The sequence below is a fragment of the Aulonocara stuartgranti genome (genome assembly GCF_965226115.1).
Source record: "Aulonocara stuartgranti genome assembly, chromosome: 3".
In the NCBI taxonomy this organism is placed as follows: Eukaryota; Metazoa; Chordata; class Actinopteri; order Cichliformes; family Cichlidae; genus Aulonocara; species Aulonocara stuartgranti.
Genome location: NC_138941.1, coordinates 65196390 through 65218865, shown reverse-complemented (window position 1 = coordinate 65218865; position 22476 = coordinate 65196390). Strand labels below are relative to the sequence as shown.

General features: G+C 39.4%; 2 protein-coding genes across 6 annotated transcripts; both read left to right on the top strand.

Annotated features, from left to right (window-relative positions):
- The first annotated feature begins 4694 nt into the window (after positions 1-4694).
- Positions 4695-21911, top strand: LOC309693770 (desmocollin 2-like protein). Of its 4 annotated transcripts, none has more exons than XM_082513289.1 (15): positions 4695-4873; positions 12705-12762; positions 14274-14364; positions 14471-14679; positions 14773-14874; positions 15032-15181; positions 15445-15589; positions 15678-15832; positions 15963-16097; positions 16252-16437; positions 16582-16772; positions 17673-17756; positions 17848-17915; positions 18083-18198; positions 20953-21911. In XM_082513289.1, the coding sequence occupies exons 2-15, from the start codon at positions 12724-12726 to the stop codon at positions 20962-20964; spliced, it is 1683 nt and encodes a 560-aa protein (XP_082369415.1). In that variant the 5' UTR covers positions 4695-4873; positions 12705-12723; the 3' UTR covers positions 20965-21911. The 4 variants fall into 4 exon arrangements, with proteins under 4 accessions (XP_082369415.1, XP_082369417.1, XP_082369416.1 ...); XM_082513290.1 differs by lacking the exon at positions 4695-4873 and adding an exon at positions 14071-14138 and having other exon boundaries at positions 12419-12762; XM_082513291.1 differs by lacking the exons at positions 4695-4873; positions 18083-18198 and having other exon boundaries at positions 12417-12762.
- On the top strand, positions 4810-11880 carry LOC309694125 (desmocollin 2-like protein). Of its 2 annotated transcripts, none has more exons than XM_082513916.1 (13): positions 4810-4930; positions 5066-5156; positions 5263-5467; positions 5567-5671; positions 5926-6081; positions 6365-6509; positions 6598-6752; positions 6884-7018; positions 7191-7376; positions 7521-7651; positions 7720-7787; positions 7986-8101; positions 8629-11880. In XM_082513916.1, exons 3-13 carry the CDS (start codon positions 5453-5455, stop codon positions 8683-8685), a joined length of 1269 nt encoding a protein of 422 aa, XP_082370042.1. In that variant the 5' UTR covers positions 4810-4930; positions 5066-5156; positions 5263-5452; the 3' UTR covers positions 8686-11880. The 2 variants fall into 2 exon arrangements, with proteins under 2 accessions (XP_082370042.1, XP_082370043.1); XM_082513917.1 differs by having other exon boundaries at positions 7986-8106.
- Positions 21912-22476: the final 565 nt, after the last annotated feature.

The window sequence follows — 22476 nt, the reverse complement described above, 5'->3', positions numbered from 1 at the left end:
CAGCTCTGTATTGTTTACCATCTTATGATTTACAACAGTTAAACCACAGTAACAACTCAACACTAGTATGGGAGATATGAAGCTACATACACTTTAGAAGAATAAACACATTTTTGACAACTAACATTTTTCCTCTGCAATCAGACTTGTAAATCATCAAACCTATTTTGTAGCACACGAGTCCCTGCAGATGGGCTGTGTACTTTCTGTAGATGCAAAATATTGTGTGCCTCCCTCCATACTTGTTATCTTGATATTCAGAGTAGACGGCTTGGATGTAAGTGACTTCTTACATTCCTTGATTTACACCTGATTGTCTTAATGTCAGATCTAATGAACTTCCAAAACAGAGCTACTAGATCACTTAAATTACACAATTGAAAGCATATGTGTATTGTTTGTGTATTTATACACAAGCACTCATATATATTCAAATAATTACAAAAAAAAATAAATCTTTGTTTACCTGTTACTACCACACACCAAATTCGGTCGTTGGTACTTCCTGGCTTGTGTAGCCACTAGGTAACAAAAGCTCAACACTGCGCCTAGCATCCTGGAGCACTTCTGTTGTGTTTTGCACGTGCTTCGAAGTTTGTACGTGCTATGGAGTTTTTAAATGTTTTGGAGTTTTTACGTGTTTTGGACTTTTTACGTATGCCGTTAGTTTTGTGCCACTATTCTGAGCACACGTAAAAAAAAATTGCAGGTGCAAGTGTAGCATTTTGAGGAGAAATTTATTTTGAGCAAAGAAAAGCTGAATTTGAGTGAACAAAATTCATTGCTGTGTGCAAAAAATGTATTTCAGTGTTTGCTATTATCCACACACACTCACAATAGCAGCCCTTCTCGCTCTATTTTTGCATTTGCGCTCGCTCGCAATGTGTTGCTCGCGCGCTCAACTCTTTCTGTACACCGTTATATTGGTGCCAAAAAAAACAGCCAATTACAGACTTGGATGCAAAAAAAATCTGATTGGCTGTTTTGGTCTCCAATCAGCTCGAAATGACAAAATGCAATATCCCAGAATCCATTTCGTCCAAAACGCAAACGAGGCAGCAGCAGAGAAACACAGAGTGGCGGAGTTTGAATTATTACTCTGTCTGGGTCACAAAATAAACGTTTAAGTTATTTTCAAGCGAGAATGTAGCTGTGTAAGCTTCAAATGGCTTTATTGGCAATGAGAAAAGCTATAAAACACTGACTTATTTAAAACATTTTCCTAGGAAGTGCATAGATAGTGTTATAATTATTGACTTTCTTTTACTTTTTTCAGGTCGCAATAAGAAAAATTGTTTCTGACAACTGGTTCGGTCTAAGGTTAATTCTTGGTGGGGTTTAAGCAAAATCGTGGTGGTGATACTAGTGTTGATTTGCTGGTTGGCCACAACTGTGAATCCTGGTAGATCTGTTGCAACAGATTGACAAAAATAAATATTTATTAGTCCTGATGAGCAAAGACCAAGTCATTACTGCACACAAGTCTTGGCAAAAAAAGCAGACAGACCAGTATTTCTTCAAATACGTGTACCTGCAGCATGCTGTAGTGTTATAAGAATATTGTTTATACTCCATATGCACAGATTTCTATAAATAATGCTACATGCTTTAATTGTGTGTATTTGTAGCTCTTATAATCCCGCTAAAACTCTTTGAGGGGAAGAGTTTTAGCGGTTTAATGTCTTTTTCCAGAATTAAACCGCATTTAGTCGCTGTTTAATGTCTTGCAGTAAAATAGATATGTTGCCCCTGCTGGACTCCGCAATACAACTGCCGGGGTTCTCTGTGCACCGCGCGGACAGGTCGCAGGATCTTACTGGGAAAAGCAGAGGCGGTGGTGTGTGTTTCATGATCAACAACAGCTGGTGTGATTTTTCGAACGTGCACCCGGTCAAATCCTTCTGCTCACCGGACCTGGAGTACCTGATGATTAAGTGCCGGCCATTCTGGCTGCCGAGGGAATTTACAGCAGTGATTATTACGGCTGTTTACATTCCCCCACAAGCCGACACTGACCGAGCACTCAGGGAACTGCACAGCGCGATCAGCAGCGAGGAAACCGCACACCCAGAGGCAGCGTTTATCACAGCCGGAGACTTTAATAAGGGAAACCTGAAGAAAGTCTCACCCAAACTCCACCAACACATACATTTTAACACTCGTGGAGAACGGCTTCTGGACCACTGTTACACCTCTTTCCGGGATGCGTACAAAGCCCTCCCCCGCGCCCCATTCGGCCAATCAGATCACTGCTCCATCCTGCTCCTGCCCGCCTACAGGCAGAAGATGAAACAGGAAGCTCCAACCCGGAGGGCGGTGCACTGTTGGACGGACCAATCGGAGTCCGCGCTGCGGGACTGTTTTGATCACGCGGACTGGGAAATGTTTCGCGTGGCTGCTAGGGACATTGATGAATACACAGACTCAGTCTGTGGATTTATCAGGAAATGCGTGGAAGATGTCGTCCCATCCAGAACAGTTAAATCCTTCCCAAATCAAAAACCCTGGATTAACGGAGATGTTCGCGCGGCACGGAGCACCGCCTTTGCCTCCGCGAACACATCGGACTACAAACACTCACATTACCAACTCTGGAAGACGATCAAAGCAGTCAAACGTGAGTACAGGGACAGGGTGGAGCAACAGTTTGACAACCCTCGGAGTATGTGGCAGGGACTAAACACAATCGCAGACTTTAGAGGGAAAACCAGCACACCGCAGACCACGGCCTCTCTGTGTGAGGATCTAAACGTATTCTACGCTAGATTCGACACAGCGACCACCATGAGACCGGACAGTGTGCGCACCGCGGATGACGTCAGTGCGCACACTGTGTCTGAGGAGGATGTGCGGAAGTGCTTCAGGAAGGTGAACGCGCGCAAAGCTACTGGTCCGGACGGGATTCCCGGCCGCGTCCTCAAGTCATGCGCGGCTCAGCTGGCTGGAGTGTTCACGCACATCTTCAACCTTTCCCTCTCTCTGTCTGTAGTCCCAGCCTGCTTCAAAATGGCCACCATCGTCCCTGTACCCAAATCCTCCACCATCTCCTCATTGAACGACTGGCGACCTGTAGCCCTGACCCCCATCGTGAGCAAATGCTTCGAGAAGCTGGTCAGGGACTTCATCCGCTCTGCACTACCCGACTCACTGGACCCTCTACAGTTTGCATACCGCCACAACAGGTCCACTGATGATGCCATAGCCCTGACACTACATACTGCCCTGTCACACCTGGAGAAGAGAGACACGTATGTGAGAATGCTGTTTGTAGATTACAGCTCAGCATTCAATACCATCGTTCCCTCGAAGCTGGACAGGAAACTGCAGGATCTAGGACTGAGCAGCTCCCTCTGCAGCTGGATCCTTAGCTTCCTGTCTGACAGACGCCAAGTGGTCAGACTGGGCAGCATCACCTCATCCCCCATCACACTGAACACTGGTGCTCCACAGGGGTGTGTACTGAGCCCTCTCCTATACTCACTCTACACCTACGACTGCACAGCCACTAACAACTCCAACATCATTGTGAAGTTTGCGGACGACACTACAGCGGTGGGTCTTATCACCAACGGTGATGAGACGGCTTACAGGGAGGAGGTCAGCGCCCTGACCCACTGGTGTCAAGACAACCATCTCACCCTCAACGTCGCAAAGACAAAGGAGTTGATAGTGGACTTCCGGAGGTGCAGAGAAGTACACACCCCCATCACCATCAACGGCGCTGCTGTGGAGAGAGTGAGCAGCTTCCGGTTCCTTGGAGTACACCTGGCTGAGGATCTTACGTGGTCAGTACACATAAACAAAACAGTGAAGAAGGCGCAGCAGCGCCTCTTCTTTCTCAGGAGACTGAAAAGATTCGGCATGAGCCCCCGCATCCTCAGGACCTTCTATCACTGTGCCATTGAGAGCATCCTCACTGGATGCATCACCACCTGGTATGGCAACAGCACCGCCTACAACTGCAAAGCTCTCCAGCGAGTAGTGCGGTGCTCTGAACGGATAATTGGAGGTGAGCTTCCCTCCCTCCAAGACATCTACAGGAAGCGGTGCCTGAGGAAAGCGGGGAGGATCATCAAGGACTCCAGTCACCCCAGCCATAAACTGTTCAGACTACTTCCATCAGGAAGGAGGTTCTGCAGCATCCGGTCCCGTACCAGCAGACTGAGAGACAGCTTCTTCCATCAGGCCATCAGACTGCTGAACACTTCATAGACACCTCAGCTTCACTACTGGAACTTCAACATTATGCACTACATACCGTACAGAAATGCCACTTGTTTTGCACATATTCAACTCTGTATATTTTTATATTTTTATATATTTTATTTTATTATTGTTTACTATTTAATTTGTAAAAATGTGTATACACACCCACACACACACACCACACACACACACACACACACACGTAGGAAAATATTTAGTATACACATCCAGAAATGCATACACTATTATATATTGTACATATATTTATTAGTTTCAGGTTGGCCATTCTTGTATTTTGCTCGTTTGTGTTGTTGTGTTTTGCACATCTCTGTTGCTTGTGGGGCTCGCACACAAGAATTTCACTCGCATGTGCTGTGCCAGTGTGCCTGCACATGTGATGTGACAATAAAAGTGATTTGATTTGATTTGATTTGGTGGGGAAAAACACTTGAATATCTGCAACTTTCAGGGAGCTTTCTCAGCAGACACCAGCGAGCACAGCCCGAAGCTACTTCGCTTGTTTAAAATTCCACTTGGGTGTGCCGTCTGAGAAACGCCTGTGTTTTGACATTGATAGAGAAGTGAAGCAATAGACAAGAGAAGAAGCTCTTGAGTTAACACACTTACACTAACCAGACTCCCAACACTTTGACGCAGGACAAAGTCAGTCTTTTTTTTTCCAAACATGGGGAAACTTTTGATTTCCTCCACCTACCTAATGCTGGTAAGTGCTTCTAGTTTGGTTTTAGAGCATGCCTACATGATTGATACATGTTTACTTTCTCTCACTTTTGTCATGCCAGGAAGTATTAAAACATTAAATGTGACAAGTCAGTTTGAAACTCACTTTCACCTCCAGATCCTGTCCTGTGTGGAGTCGTGCTTTCTGCTGAGATCTCTCTACGTAATTGTACCTGAAATAATTCCAGCTGGATACCAAGTAGCAAAAGGTGCCGCTCTGTGTATTTGTGTTATTCCTTCAGTTTGAAAAAGTGTTGTAAGCCGAATGTTTTGTGTTTTATGTCTCTTTTTATCTTTCACTTTCTCGCTTTTCAGTTGAAACTGTCGGCTGTGTTGCAAAATCAGTGCAGTTAACTGTGAAGGACCCGAGTTTCACAATAAAAAGTAACGGAGCAGTCGTAGCTTTAACGTCTGTTTCAGTGGGAGAAGGAGGACGGATATTTTCTGTGTCTGCTCGGGACAATAGTGGACTGGAAAGAAAGATGGAAGTTCACCTTGCAGTACAATGCCGAAAAGACATGTAAGGCAACTGCATATTTTGAGTCGTTTATACAGGTCAGAAGGCACAGTCTTTTTTTTTTTTTTATCTAACATGTCTGAACTTGTTGGAATGTCACAGCGACGAGGCCAAGGCTCCCTGAACCGCTCTAAAAGACCGGCCTGTCGTTTTCCGACGTCTGTAGTCGAGAATTATGAAGGGAACTATCCAATACTCCTTGAGAAGGTGAATTGAATGCTAAATTTATATACCCTCCCTTCATTTGATCTGATTCAGGTTACATTCAGCTGACAAAGTTATTATTTTCTTTGATGTTATGTGTTTGAGCTACAGTACCATATTGTAAACTGCGTACACTTTTGATCTATTTCATGACCCTGTGAGCTGAAAGAGCCCACAGCAGACTGCTTCATGATAAACACGTTATGAATAACAGAATCCTTGTTTTTGTTTATGATTTTATTTGGATTCTCCTGTAGCTGGTGTCAGAGCCCTCAGCAAGCCATGATATGTACTTTACTATTGAAGGAGAGGGAGTCGATACGTATCCAACTGGAGTGTTCAGTATAGACAGAGACACGGGGGATCTGTTCTTGCTCAAAGCAGTGGATCGTGAGGAGTTCCCAGCATATAATGTGAGTGTGAAGATGACGTTGATTTAGAAGATTTGTAAAGAGTTCCAATAATGTTCCACAGTCATCTTTAACGGGTGATTTATCAATCATTCAAATAGCTGCAGAGTATTTGTTCCTCTACTGAGCATGTTTGTTTATTTCTTTTTTTTTATTTATTTATGTTTTCATTCAAACCTGGTACTGGCACAGTTCACATATGGAGTCTTGTTATGTCCCTGCCTCTCCTTTCGATATTTGTGTGCATTAACCTAGTCAAATGTGTGTGTTTTTTTTCCCTCTATAGTTTGTAGTGCGTGCTTTTGACAAGCATACCAATGTGGAGCTAGAGGAGAAATTCCCCCTGAGAGTGATTGTAGATGATGTCAATGACAATGCTCCAGAGTTCGTAGGTCCTTTACACTTTACAGTTCCTGAGCACTGTAGTGCAGGTGAGAAAGACAACATACAGTAATAGTTGATTCTGTGGTATTTGACTTTCAGTGCAGTTGCTCTAAATGATTATGGGTTACAATACAGGGACTGTGGTGGGAGTGGTGAGTGCAACTGACAGAGACCAAATTGGCACAGACCATGTGAAGATTAAATATACACTCGTATCTGGATCAGACATGTTTACCATTCATCCAGAAACAGGTGTCATCACAACAACAACCAACACCCTAGACAGAGAGGTGAGCACTGCCTCTGCATCACTGATACCTGTGAACTTTATGTAATTGAAAACTTGCATTATTGAAATTGATGATGCAAGTGCTTTACAACATATTTTTATTATAATACTTTTCTAACATTTCTTTTAAAGTTAAAAGACAACCATGTGGTGACTGTAAAAATCCAGGATATGAATGGTGCACCAAATGGTCTGTTTGCCACATCGACAGCAACAATTGCTCTGAGTGATATTAATGACAATCCACCAGCCTTCATGAAATCAACTGTAAGTGTTTGAAAGAAGTGTCAGTTTGTAATTTGGCTGAATAACTGAAATCATATCGATTGATTTTAGCGTCCTTTTTCTACCTTTTTCACCAAAATACTTTTTACTGACATAATTAAAGAAATACTAAAGACACCCCCTCTCTTCCCCATCTTCTTGCTCTTTCTTGTAGTATAATGTTACTGTGCAAGAAGATGAAAGTGAAAAACTTTTACTTCGAATTCCTGTTCAAGATAAAGATTTGATAAACACATCGAACTGGATGTCAAAGTTTGTTATTACTAAAGGAAACGAAAATGGAAATTTCAGGATAGTTACTGACCCCCAAACAGATGAAGGGCTTTTGTACATCTCAAAGGTGAGACTGGATTATTATTCAATTCATTATTATCATTTAGTGATGTTGGTGGAAGCATTTTGCATGGATCACATCTAATGCAAAGTCAGCCTATATACAACTGATTTATATTTATAAACTTTAAAATGTCTTTCTTTTTTCCAGCCATTAGATTATGAGAAGACCAACGATGTCCAGCTCCTTATCACTGCACAAAATGTAGCATCACTGAATGGCAGCAGTGCCACGTGGCAGTCCATCCCTGTGAATGTCAATGTTGAAAAAGTGGATGCAGGGTAAGATGGGTATGGTTGTTTCCTTTGTCTGGACTCTTGGAAAATGACTGATACACCTTTTCCTGCAGCTCTGTGTCCTTCGGAGTACTAGGAATTATGACTATGCTGTGCCCTGTGGTCCTGCTCCTGATGCTCTGTGAGTCTCCCATTGTGATTAAGTTGTAAGGGTTAGATAGGGGTTCTCTTGTAGTTTGCTCATTGCATATTAGGAAGTGAACACTATTGCATACAATAGTGTAGTGTATAATGCTGCTATGCTCATTCTTGTGATGCCTACCACACATAAAAGAACTCTGTGACCTCTGATTTTGAACACGCCTGCTTTTTGTTGCAGTCCTGCTTCTTGCATTTTTCTGTCTAACAAAGAGAGAGAAATTGCAGCTTAATGAACCAGGAAACACAGGAAGAATCCCACTCATATCCAACATAGAGGTCCCAGGGGACAGCGCGGTAAGGTTAGTAACGTAGAAGCACCGTCTCGGCTTACAGTTATTCACAAAGAAACCATATTTGCTTCTTCCCCCCCCCCCCTCTCCTTTGGCTTTATTTGTTTTATTGCTGCTTTTGCTTTGATTGATGCAAGTCTCATCAGTCGTCTCCGTTTCGAGACTGACCAAACACTAAATGGTTTATGTTAAGGGTGTAATGATTAATCTTGGCTTGAAAGAAAAACCTCAAGCACCATTGGTTAGCCTGTTGGTAGTGGTGTAGACTAAAGAGGTTTTCTGTATAACAAATGGTTGCTATATACATCAGGTATTTTTTTTTTTTTTATGATTACAAACATGAGTTAAATCCCATTTGTAATATCGTCTTTTTCTCTAAGTCTGGATAGTATCCTGTGCAAACCTCAGCATTTCTCAGCTTTTGGTAAAATATATTTTGTCTTTAACTTGTTGGTGATATGTTAGCCCGATGTTCAATATCTGACTGTCAGTAATAACAGGAAATATTAACAAACTGCCTGTGTCTTCTAGAAACTGATCCAAATGGGAACAAAAGGGCAATACGCAGACGATATCATTCACTTCTAAGGGTCTAAGTATGTGGCTGTGTAACTGGCTCTATCAGATGTTGCAGTGATAATAATGAAAACGATAACATTGACTTTCTGAACATATTCGGATGAAAGTTAAAAACTCTTGCAAAGGTCTGCAGGAAGAAATGAAAACAGTCACTCCAGATTAATGTTGTTTACTTTAAGCTGTAAAAGATGCAGATTGGGTCTGAATGCTTAGCTTGTTTCTGGGGTAAGAATATATATATAAAAAAAGAACAAGCAGGTGGTGCAGGTGTGTATCTGCTATTGCTGTTTTTTGCTTTATTTCTTTGCTGTTATTGTTGTTGTGAGTTTTTTGTTGTTCCTGTGTTTGTATTTTTAATGTTAAAGTGGTTTTGTTCTAAAAAATAAGCAGATGCTGTTAGTTGTGCATACTGTGTGCTGTATGGCTTTAGCAACATTTGCACCACAGGAGCTCCTTACCAAGCAATCTTTTGGAGCTTTGTACCTCAAGATCTAAAAAAAAAATCATATCTTTATTTTTGGAGGACAGCTCCTTCTTACACTTCAGGAGTCTTTGGTGAAGACACGTTTCTTGTTGGAAAGCAATTTCTCATAAAAATCCAGCTGTTTTTGGGGTATATCACATAAATTGTTGATTATCATTAACTTAAATTAATTCAGAAAGCTGTGAAGGGAAATGGAAACAAAACAAAAACAAAACTGTGTTTTCTTGCACTCAAGCTATTGGTGGGAGAACATACAAAACCACCTTAAGGGAACCTTTTAGCTCTTAGTTCATGGACTAGAAGTTCTGGTTAATTTGGGTTGAAATTAAGCTACTCGTGTTTGTCTGTATATTAGTTAGTAGTCACTATGGTATGTTTTACTCTTTTTTTATTTAAATCATTGTCTGCAGTAAGAAAGTGCATTTCTTTTTTCGCCTTGTTGCTGGTTTTTATTGTTATTAATTTTCATCTTTGCAGATATATTTGAAGTAAAACAAAAACATAACGAAAGAAAATAACTGCCTAATATTTCACAATATGTGATGTAAAATTAGACATTCATAATGATCTATTTTACTCAGTGTTGATTTACTCCTGCTGAATTTCCTAATGGCACAGCAATATTGTGTTACTGTGTTTTATTTCAACTCCCTGACTGTCAAATGGGTGCAGGTTATTGAAACATTTCCAACAGTCTCCTTTTACAATCTGCACAAGGGCAGAACTGGAGAGGTAAAGTGTTACTGCCTGAAACTAAATACAACTGGCTGCACAGTGAAAACACAGTAAAAAAAAATTAAAAACAAATTGAGCATTACAGTGTGTGTAATGTTCCACTATCTGAACTTAAATTTGTTTTTTGTAACCATTTCCTTTATTGCTTACTTTCAAAAATGCTATTTCTGTGAACAAGATGCTCTAGTGACTCATCGAATGATGCTACTGACCAGCCAATCAGTGGCATGCAGTCTGACGGTGTCACACTGTAGTACCTGTTTGGATCACTTGGAAATCTGGCTGAGCATGTACTATAACCTGATGGCAAACCTTGCAAACCACGCAGAGTTGATCCAAGTAGGTACTAATGGAACAGGGAATTAACTGCCAACATACCGTCATATAGGCACCTACTATAAATTCTGAAATGTGGGAATAAAACATGGAACTTGAACAGGAACTGAAGGAAAAGCTATAAAAGACATTGAAAAGAGACATGCAAGCTGAATGGCTCAATGACTTGGCTTTGTTTTAAAGTTTGAATGGTGTCTGTAGGTCAACGTATGTGGAAGTAAAGTTGAAAAGGGAGGTGGAGATTCTCTCAGTTGAAATACATTATAATTTTTTGTTGAATAAACTTGAATATTTAAAAAAAAACAAAAGTTAGAAATGAGAAATATTCTACTCAGGAAACATGAGTAATAACTGTGGCATTCCTTTAATGCACTCTCTAACCTTGCTTGTTGCTTTTTGAGATTTAGACTACCTACCCCATGAAGTAAGATTCAAAAACACAGTGATATATATAAAAAAAAGTGCCAGGAAAAAAGAAAGGATCGTCATGCCCTGCATGTTTGTGTAGCAGACCCAAAAGCAAACACAGGAGAAATGAACTGATGATCAAACCATTATTACAGCTGATATTAAGAAAAAAACAAACAAACAGTAAAACAAGTGAAACTAAACCTATTCTGGGACTGAACTAAACAAACTATGAAGACAATGACACGAGGCATAAGATGAAAACTCAACAGGTGTATGTAAAACCGTGAAGTACTTCAAACATGACATGAGCATGAACCTGAACTGTTGAAAGGAAACACTCAGTGACCTGACCTGACTTGACATGGTGACATGACAAGGAGGAGAGGAAGACAGAGGACTTAAATATACAGGAGGGTAATGAGGGAAGTGGAAACACCTGAGGAAACACAGCTGACAAAAATGAACATGATGCCACAGGGGAAGCAAAACTAAACCCACTGAAAATAATAATTTACAAAAACCACTTGCAAAATACAACAGGAAACATAATGGAGACTTGACAACACAAGCTTAGAAAATGTAACACAGGGAGAGAATGACGCACTGAGATAACTGAAAGTAAAAACACTGAGGACAAGCCAGACTACATAGAGGAGAGGAAAAGACTCATATCAGGAGACATAGATGAAACAAAAACTAGAATGAAACTCAATTACTCCCTAACTGAATTATAACACAAGAATTTAATATAATCTCAATCTAACATCAGGAAATCAAAAATAAAAAAAATTAACTCAAAACGCCTGGTCACAAACAAAAATTCCAAAAAATAATAAATGTATATGGCTTGAGCCACCTGAGTATATTATATTATCAACATTTATATCCAGTCATGACAGCCATGATCACTTTCTAATGTCAGGCCTGATGTTTTGTGCCCTCACCTGTTCTCAGCTGCATTTGAATAAAACACCAATTCCACACATTTAAGCTTAAATTTCAAAACTAACATTTTAACTACTGATTTTATCTATTGTTCTGATTTTTGATTTTATATACTGTTTTGTTTGTTTGTTAATTAGTTTGTTTGTTTGTTTGCTTGTTTTAATCAATTTTAAATCATGCTTTTTATTTGTTTTTGTTTTTAATGTCTCTGTAAAGCACTTTGAATCACCTTGTTGTTGAATTGTGCTATACAAATAAACTTACCTTGCCTATATGCATATTTTTCACAGCCACCTATACAATGGGTTGTTATATGTGGTATCACAAGTAACAAGCACAGCTTATGTCCCACCTAACAACATACAGATTAGTTTTTTGGGGGTTTTTTTTGTAAATGCTGGCTTTATTGGCAATGAGAAAAGCTATAAAACACTGACTTATTTAAAACATTTTCCTAGGAAGTGCATAGATAGTGTTATCATTATTGACTTTCTTTTACTTTTTCCAGGTGGCAACAAGAAAAATTGTTTGTGACAACTGGTTCGGTCTAAGGTTTATTCTTGGTGGAGTTTAAGCAAAATCTTAGTGTTGATACTACTGTTGGTTTGCTGGTTGGCCACAACTGTGAATCCTGGTAGATGTGTTGTATTAGGAAACTGTATTAGTCCTGATGAGCAATGACTAATTCATTACTGCAGACAAGTCTTGACAAAAAAAGCAGACAGACCAGTATTTCTTCAAATACGTGTACCTGCAGCATGCTGTAGTGTTATAAGAATATTGTTTATACTCCATATGCACAGATTTATATAAATAATGCTACATGGGGAAATAGTAAAGCATTTAGTCGCGGTTTAATGTCTTGCAGTAAAATAGACATGTTGCCCCTGCTGGTGGGGAAAAAACACTTGAATATCTGCAACTTTCAGGGAGGTTTCTCAGCAGACACCAGCGAGCACAGCCCGAAGCTATTTCGCTTGTTTAAAATTCCACTTGGGTGTGCCGTCTGAGAAACGCCTGTGTTTTTACATGGATAGAGAAGTGAAGCAATAGACAAGAGACAAAGCTCTTGAGTTAACACACTTACACTAACCAGACTCCCAGACGCAGGACAAAGTCAATCTTTTTTTCCAATAATGGGGAAACTTTTGATTTCCACCACCTACCTAATGCTGGTAAGTGCTCCTAGTTTGGTTTTATAGCACTCCTACATGATTGATACATGTTTACTTTCTGTCACTTTTGTCATGCCAGGAAGCATTAAAACATTTAAAGGTGACAAGTCAGTTTGAAACTCACTTTCACCTTTAATGCACTCTCTAACCTTGCTTGTTGCTATTTGAGATTTAGACTACCTGTGCTGTGAAGTAAGATTCACAACCACAGTGGTATAAAAGAAGTCCCAGAAAAAACAAAATTGTCACGGCCGTCATGGCCGGTGTGTTTGTGGAGCGGACCCAAAAGCAAGCATAGGAGAAATAAACTGATGATCAAACAAAGAGTGAGCCTTTATTACGGCTGATAAAAAAAAGAAAAAACAAAACAGAAAAACAAAGCGAGACCAAACAAAAGTGAAACCTAATCTGGGACTGAACTAAACAAACTATGGAGACAATGACACGAGACATAAGATGAAACCTGAACAGGTGAATGAAAAACCTTGAACGTGAAGTACTTTAAACATGACATGAGCATGAACCTTAACTGCTGAAAGCAAACACTCAGTGGCCTGTCATTGTCGTCATAGTTTGTTTAGTTTAGTCCCATTTTAGGTTTCACTTATGTCATTCTTTTCAGCACAACCTCACATGTCTGAATTTACAGTTATGTTTTCATTTTGACATACTGTATTAGCACAACTGATCTAAAGTCAGACAAAAAACAAACTCTGATTAGAAAAAGGTACATTTTTTACTGTAACAACCGCATATACACACTCCAAACACGCTAAATCTCTCACAAACTCTCTCTGTCTCTCTCTCTCTCTCTGTCTCTCTCTCACCATCACTCCTTAAATTCCCCCCTCTTTCTAAACATCCAAATGTCATGTTGCCAGAACATTTTTTGATTGGTCAACATTTTACATTTTTCCACCAACACAGGTGTTCTTTGTTTTGTTTCTTTTTTTTATGCTCATAAGCTGAGAATGCTTGCTAGAGCTGTCCTTAGACATTACAGGTGAGGAAAAGATGCCACGTATATATTGTTTATCATGACTCTGGTTTTACGTGGCCTATCAACACAACTGAAAAACTGTTATATATCATCTTTTTGCTTTGTCATCTTGAAGTAGTCATGTGATTGGTTTACCACAACTACTTTATTTATCCTCAGTCAAACAGCAGCACTCATGCGATAGTGGGGTGTGCTGTCTGAGAAACGCCTGCCTTTTTACATTGATAGAGAAGTGAAGCAATAGACAAGAGAAGAAGCTCTTGAGTTAACACACTTACACTAACCAGACTCCCAACACTTTGACGCAGGACAAAGTCAGTCTATTTTTTTTTCTAAGATGGGGAACATTTTGATTTCCTCCACCTACCTAATGCTGGTAAGTGCTTCTAGTTTGGTCATGTAGCACTCCTACATGATTGATACATGTTTACTTTCTGTCACTTTTGTCATGCCAAGAAGTATTAAAACATTAAACATGACAAGTCAGTTTGAAACTCACTTTCACCTCCAGATCCTGTCCTGTGTGGAGTCGTGCTTTCTGCTGAGATCTCTCTACGTAATTGTACCTGAAATAATTCCACCTGGATACCAAGTAGCAAAAGGTGCCGCTCTGTATATTTGTGTTATTCCTTCAGTTTGAAAAAGTGTTGTAAGCCGAATGTTTTGTGTTTTATGTCTCTTTTTAACTTTCACTTTCTCGCTTTTCAGTTGAAACCGTCGGCTGTGATGCAAAATCAGTGCAGTTAACTGTGAAGGACCCGAGTTTCACAATAAAAAGTAACGGAGCAGTCGTAGCTTTAACGTCTGTCTCAGTGGCAGAAGGAGGACGGATATTTTCTGTGTCTGCTCGGGACAAGAGTGAACGGGAAAGAAAGATGGAAGTTCACCTTGTCCACAGTACAAAGCCGAAAAGACATGTAAGGCAACTGCATATTGTGAGTCGTTTATACAGGTCAGAAGGAACAGTGCATCTTTTTTCTAACATGTCCAAACTTGTTGGAATGTCATAGCGACGAGGCCAAGGCTCCCTGAACCGCTCTAGAAGACGAAGCTATGGGGATTTGAATGTAGTGGAGAACTATGAAGGGAGCTATCCAAAACGAATTCAAACGGTGAATTGAATGTTTAATTTTCATCATTTATGATCACTGTGGTATACAAATGTTTATTGTCAATACACATCAGATTGTAAAGACTTTATGAATAACAGAATCCTTTTTTTTCCTTTTCCTTAATATGTATCATTTTATTTGGTTTCTGCTGTGGCAGGGGTCAGATTCCCCAGACAGCCGTTATTGGTACTTTATTGAAGGAGAAGGAGTCGATACGTATCCAACTGGAGTGTTCAGTATGGACACAGACACGGGGGCTCTGTTCTTGCTCAAAGTGGTGGATCGTGAGGAGTTCCCAGCATATAATGTGAGTGTGAAGATGACGCTGGTTTAGAAGATTTGTAAAGAGTTCCAATAATGTTCCACAGTCATCTTTAACGGGTGATTTATCAATCATTCAAATAGTTGCAGCGTAATCAATCCTCTACTGAGCATGTCTGTTTATTTATTTTTTCATTCAAACCTGGAACTGGCACAGTTCACATATGGAGTCTTGTTATGTTCCTGACTCTGCTTTCTATATTTGTGTGCATCAAACTAGTCAAACGTTTGTTTGTTTTCCCTCTATAGATTTTGATGATTGTTTTTGACAGGCATACCAATGCGGAGCTAGATGAGAAAATACCCCTGAGAGTGATTGTAGATGATGTCAATGACAATGCTCCAGAGTTCGTAGGTCCTTTACACTTTACAGTTCCTGAGCACTGTAGTGCAGGTGAGAAAGACAACATACAGTAATAGTTGATTCTGTGGTATTTGACTTTCAGTGCAGTTGCTCTAAATGATTATGGGTTACAATACAGGGACTGTGGTGGGAGTGGTGAGTGCAACTGACAGAGACCAAATTGGCACAGACCATGTGAAGATTAAATATACACTCGTATCTGGATCAGACATGTTTACCATTCATCCAGAAACAGGTGTCATCACAACAACAACCAACACCCTAGACAGAGAGGTGAGCACTGCCTCTGCATCACTGATACCTGTGAACTTTAGGTAATTGAAAACTTGCATCATTAAAATCGATGATGCAAGTGCTTTACAACATATTTTTATTATAATACTTTGTAACATTTCTTTTAAAGTTAAAAGACAACCATGTGGTGACTGTAAAAATCCAGGATATGAATGGTGCACCAAATGGTCTGTTTGCCACATCGACAGCAACAATTGCTCTGAGTGATATTAATGACAATCCACCAGCCTTCATGAAATCAACTGTAAGTGTTTGAAAGAAGTGTCAGTTTGTAATTTGGCTGAATAACTGAAATCATATCGATTGATTTTGGCGTCCTTTTTCTACTTATTTCACCAAAATACTTTTTACTAACATAAGTAAACAGCAATTAACCCCCTCTGCTTTTTTTCTTGTAGTATAATGTTACTGTGCAAGAAGATGAAAGTGAAAAACTTTTACTTCGAATTCCTGTTCAAGATAAAGATTTGATAAACACATCAAACTGGATGTCAAAGTTTGTTATTACTAAAGGAAACGAAAATGGAAATTTCAGGATAGTTACTGACCCCCAAACAAACGAAGGGCTTTTGTACATCTCAAAGGTGAGACTGGCTTCTTATTCAATTCATTATTATCATTTAGTGATGTTGGTGGAAGCATTTTGCATGGATCACATCTAATGCAAAGTCAGCCTATATACAACTGATTTATATTTATAAACTTTAAAATGTCTTTCTTTTTTCCAGCCATTAGACTATGAGAAGACCAACGATGTCCAGCTCCTTATCACTGCACAAAATGTAGCATCACTGAATGGCAGCAGTGCCACGTGGCAGTCCATCCCTGTGAATGTCAATGTTGAAAAAGTGGATGCAGTCAGGGCTGGACTGGGACAACAGATCGGCCCGAGCATTTTGACCAGAGACCCGCCCACCAGGTATTATAGGAAAAGCAATAGAGCCTGTCAATGAAAACAAACGCTGTTGTGACAGTGATGTACAGTCTTGTTGGTATATGTATGATTTCTATACATTTTACATCAGATAAACACTTTGGTTGTAAGATTCAGACATTTATTTAATAACAGCCAGACATTTTAAATGAAAATAAGAAAGAAAAGTATTTCTTTGTGCCCCCCTCTCCCTGTTAATGCCCTACCTGGCCCCCTGGCAAAACTTTGCTAGATCCACCCCTGCACAGTTACCAGCTGTCAGCTACTTAGAAAAGCATCCTGGTGTTATTTGTCTCTCAGAAACAGTTCATAACTTCCTTTCAACTCATTCATGTCACCTAAAAGGTAAACCTGTTTCTTCATCACCTGTTCAGCTCTGATGATTCAGTAAGGACATCTCCTGGTTTCATCTTCATGTTTCCCTCTCACCAAACTGATATCATGACCAGCAGCTTTACAGCTGTTGGCTCCAGCAAATATCAGCTGATACTAGAAATCAATATTAAATAAATTCTAACAACAGCTCATCAAGCTTAAACCTGCTGCTGTTGTTTAGCGTGACATCTGCCGGTTTCCCCGTTCTGGTGCAAATTGGGCGATAAACAAGAGAGACGGGACTTCAAACCATTCAAAATCACAAAGCAAAAAAAAAAAACAATCAATATACCTACAATATTGATCAGTTTCCCTGCACGCAGTCGATCTAGGGCTGTTTCTTCTATTAAATTCAATTCTTCTATTAAAACACTAAAAAAGTCAAACGACACACATTAAAAATGGGCACCTACAATAACAAATGATCCAAACAAAATGGCAAAAGACTCTTACCAACAGTATACGTACTCACACCCAAGTGAATTAATCGCCTCTGGTTTTTTTCCACAGAAGAGCACTGACTTCACCGCACACACCCACTACCTTTTCACAGCTCTTCAGCCAATCACCTGGCAGAGAGCAACAAACTGCCAGGTGACACTTGTTACATATGGATTCAGGGTAAGATGGGGTGTGGTTGCTTTTTGGACACTTGGAAAAATGACTGATTCACCTTTTCCTGCAGGTCTGTGTCCTTCGGACTACTGGGAATTATGACTGTACTGTGTCCTGTGGTCCTCCTCCTACTGCTTTGTGAGTCTCCCACTGTGATTAAGTTGTAAGGGTTAGATGGGGGTTCTCTTGTAGTTTGCTCATTGCATATTAGGAAGCGAACAATGCTGCATACAATAGTGTAGGTATACCACACATAAAAGCACTCTGTGAGCTCTGATTTTGAATATGCCTGCTTTTTGTTGCAGTCCTAGTCCTTGCATTTTTCTGTCTAAAAAAGAGAGAGAAATTGCAGCTTTATGACTCTGGAGACACTGGAGGAATCCCACTCAAATCTAACACGGAGGCCCCAGAGGACAGCATGGTAAGGATAGCAATGTGTAACCAATGTCTCCGTTTCCAGGTCTTCTAAAAAAAAAAAACACACACACACACACACATTTACTTTGTTTTACAAGAAAAATCTTCTTGAAAAATGGGTTTAAAAACATAAACAACTATGAGATACTGTTTGTTCATGATTTGGACAGGGGGAACAAATTACGGAATTATATATGTATATCTATTATCCCTTTAAAGCCGGTCGGAGCGGACACGCTCCATTTTGCATAACTATTTTTAAATCCCGGTAGCTCTGCAACCACGTAAGCTAGCGCAATAATTTTTTTTGCATATGAAACCGGAGGAGTTGTACTTACATCTTATGCCATCAGCTTGTCCTCGGTCACAGTTTCCATCCACATACAGCTTTGCAAAAACTGCATAAAAAGCACTTGCAGCAACAAAAACATAATATTCCAGAAACACGCTTTGCCAATCCGATCAGCTGTTCGTAACACTTCCTAGTCCATCAGCGTGAACTATCACATGTCCGGCATGACCTGCCCAAAACCGGAAGTGACGTCATTTTGCGGAAATGTAGTTTTTTTACCATCGTGGCCTTATGAGCCTATACTTGTGTTTTTAAAAGTTATCTTTGACTTTATGACTTTCTGTGTCATTTCTGGGATGCTTAGGACTCATATTGCACTGCTGGAAATATTTTTATTTTGATGCATATGCTGTTATTTTGCAAATTTGCACTATAATATATTTTTTTGTTTTTCCTGCAGTATATGAAAATTGGTGTATCTCAAAAATAAAACTATGAAGACACTTAAAATAAATTTCCTTTGGTGGGAAACTAGGTTGTGCAACTTTTTTTGTATTTACAGTTTTGAGGGATAAGCCTCTAAAATTTCTCTAACTACAAATATATGTTAAAAAAGCAAAAACGATTTTAAATTTTTTTGTAGTTTATTGCACTTTTTTGCAATTTATGTAATTACTATGCACCTAATGCAGACATATTATTAAAGTTTGGGCTATAATGGTTGTATTGATGTATAGCAACTTGAAATGCTCCAAAAAATGGCTCCACAGCATGTAAAAATATAATATAAGCTCTGGCGGACTTGGTTCTATGGTAGGTCTTAAAGGGTTAAATATATCATTATATATCTCCAAAAGTATTACAAATTATCTCCAAAATTTCAGGAGTAGTTACGTTTAGTTACATTTCATTTATATAATTTTTCAAGGGATCTTATATCTGTTTTCACTCTTGTATGCTTTTCATACAAGTTTCACACAAGACAGATACAAACTTTATAAGAAGCCCCGTCAATAACCTGTCAGTTATGCTAGCAGTGTCCAAGCATTCTTTTTTTTTTTTCTTTTCATACCATGCACCCCTGCAGTGGCTCTTGGGAACCTCTGTTCTTTATAATTGGGAATCAAATGGCCACTATCTCCATCATGCAATGTTGTTTATTATTACAAACATATTATTTGTTTGGTTTTGATACATCCAACAAAAATGTCTTGTGGCAGACCTTTGCAAAAAAAATTCAAAAATAAAAAAAGCAGAAGTTTCTTTTTCTGCAGTAAAATAAATGTCTGTGAATGTCTGTAAAAGATATTATTTCTCTAACTTGTTGGTGATCTGTTTGCTCGATGTGTAATATATATATATATATATATATATATTAGGGGTGCAACGATACTCATATCGATATTGAACCGTTTGATACAGTGCTTTCGGTTCGGTACGCATATGTATCGAACAATACAAAATTTTTAATTTATTTTATCAACCTTCCTTCCTACGATGCTGTCTGTGTTGAGCGCTCAGTGGATCTGCGCTCGACAGTGCAGCCTAGGCGGAGTAGTCGAACGCAGATTCACTGAGTGCAGGGCAAGCTAGCAGACAGAAGTTAAGCTCTCCTTGCAACATGGCAAATTGAACCTCCCCCACCCTCATTCAGATGTGGCGTTTGGAACTATTTTGGTCTTCATGTGACATATGACCCTGAAGGTAAGCGCGTCATGGACTAAAGTAAAACAGTATGTTGGATGTGCCACGCAATGCTCAATTACATGGGTGGGAGCTAGTGTGTTAGCGCAGTTAGCTCGTTAACGTGTTGGCCATCCAGCCTCAGACACGGGGCGATCGGTAGCTCGTTAACGGAGATTTGCCATGTTGTGGCGCTAACGTCATTTCAGATTAACGCTGACAGCACTAGTGGGAACACAACGAATATGACTGCACATTTACTCCGACATCATCCTAGTGCAAAGACAAGTGGAAGCAGACAAAAACAACAAGCACACATGCTACAAACTTTACCCGAGTCATTTAGACAGCCGTTAGCACATGATTCTCCTTATGGGGACCTGATATGTTTAATATGCTGCTGAGAATATAGCCCAGAAGAAGCGTATAGTATAGCTTTTAGTTTGGAAAGAGCCATTTCTCTGTAATAAACTCTCTTTTCCAAAGATGAGTGATTTCTCGATGAGATATATTTATTTTTGTATTACTTTGTTGTTTAAGCAACATTAAATTTAAAAACTGTACTTTTGAGTTAAAATATATATTTATAATTTTAATAAATGACAAATTAAAAAGGCATGAACATTTTTTTTTGTATCAAAAAAATATCGAACCATGACACCAAAGTATCGAACCGAACCGAACCGTGAATTTTGTGTATCGTTGCATCCCTAATATATATGTGACCTTCAGTCATGTCCTCAGCAGCTTTGAAAGTGTTGTATGCTTCCTCCTATTATCCAGGCTTGGGAGTAATAACAGGTAATAATAACAAACTACCTGTGTCTTCCAAATGGGAACAGAAGAGGATGGGCAGCATTCAGGGGACGTGGCTCTGTAGCTGACTCAGAGGTCACGGTCTGAACGCTTGGCTTGTTACTGTGGTAACAATGTAAAAACAGAACAATCAAGTGGTGCAGGTGTGTATCTGCTATTGCTCTTTGTTGCTTTATTTTGTTGTTGTTGATGTTGTTGTGTTTTTTGGGTTTTTTTTAAGCAAAAGTGGTTTGCACTAAAAACTATGAAGATGCAATATTTTGGAGCTTTGTACGTCAGCAATCAATTCTCTAAAAAAATTATATCTTTATTTTTGGAGGGTAAGTTTTAATTAAAACAAATGCGTAATGAAACAAAATAACAATTACCTAATATTTCAAAATATGTAATGTAAAATTACACCTTCATAATAATCTATTTTAGGCAGTGTTGATTTACTTCTGCAGAATTTCCTAAAGGCACAGAAATTGTGTGTAACCATGTTTTACTTCAACTCGCAGACTGTGAGATGGGTGCAGTTTGAGCTCACTGTAAGTCAGGTTGTTGAAACATTTCCAACAGTAGTCGTGTTACAATCTGCACGAGGGCAGAACTGGAGCACTAACGTGTTACTGCCTGAAACTAAATACAACTGGCTGCACAGGAAAAAAACCCATTTAAAAGACAGTGTATACCCTATATGTATTTTGCGTTTTTAAGTTGTTATTTGACATTAACATTAAGGAGTTGTGTTTAATTTTTGCTGCTGTAGCAGTTATTTATGGTTTTTTTAACATTTAAAGGAACGTGATTATAAAACAGCATAATCAACAAACATACAATAAGCATACATGCACCCATACAACTTGTACTTTTAGTCTTTACTGTTTATTTGTTTAAGTTTTTGTCCAATATCTTTTAATTTGTAATTAAACAAACAAAACAAATGTCCTTGTGATTTTTCTGGTTGTACTGTATATAAAGGTCAGATCCAAAATGGTTGTTTATTGTGTTCAGGTTTTATGTGCACTCTAGTGTTTCACAGGGTGGAGCCCACATACACATAATACACTATGTGCAGTGTTCCAACATCTCAACTCCTTGGCTTATAATTACTTCAGTCCTCTGCAGATCTAATTGGTGCACTGATGTTATTACTGACAAACAGCCCTGACCCACTGAGGTATAGACCCCACTGGACTTCTGAAGGTGTGCTGAGATCTGAGGAATTTAAAGGCCAAGTCAACATCTCAAATTTGTTAGCCTCCTCCTCACATGAACTGCAATACACCATGCATTTTGACACCTTTCTTTCAGAACCAGCATCAACCTTTTTGGTTGTTTGAGCCACAGTCAATTTTCTGTTCGATGGAACCACACAGACCACCCTTCACTCCCTGCGTGCATTAGTTGCTGGTTCACCACTGTTCCTTACTCTAGTTCATGTCACAATGAAGGTCAGTAATTATTATCACAGACTCATTAGACCAAGACATGTATTTCCCGTCTTTT

Coding starts and splice junctions, on each gene's coding strand:
- LOC309694125 (XM_082513916.1), top strand. Junction 5,672..5,925: donor ATCCAATACTCCTTGAGAAG/GTGAATTGAATG, acceptor ATTCTCCTGTAG/CTGGTGTCAGAGCCCTCAGC. Junction 8,102..8,628: donor AGGTCCCAGGGGACAGCGCG/GTAAGGTTAGTA, acceptor TGTGTCTTCTAG/AAACTGATCCAAATGGGAAC.
- LOC309693770 (XM_082513289.1), top strand. CDS start 12,724: ATGGGGAAACTTTTGATTTCCACCACCTACCTAATGCTG. Junction 15,182..15,444: donor AGGAGTTCCCAGCATATAAT/GTGAGTGTGAAG, acceptor TTCCCTCTATAG/ATTTTGATGATTGTTTTTGA. Junction 15,833..15,962: donor CCAACACCCTAGACAGAGAG/GTGAGCACTGCC, acceptor TTTCTTTTAAAG/TTAAAAGACAACCATGTGGT.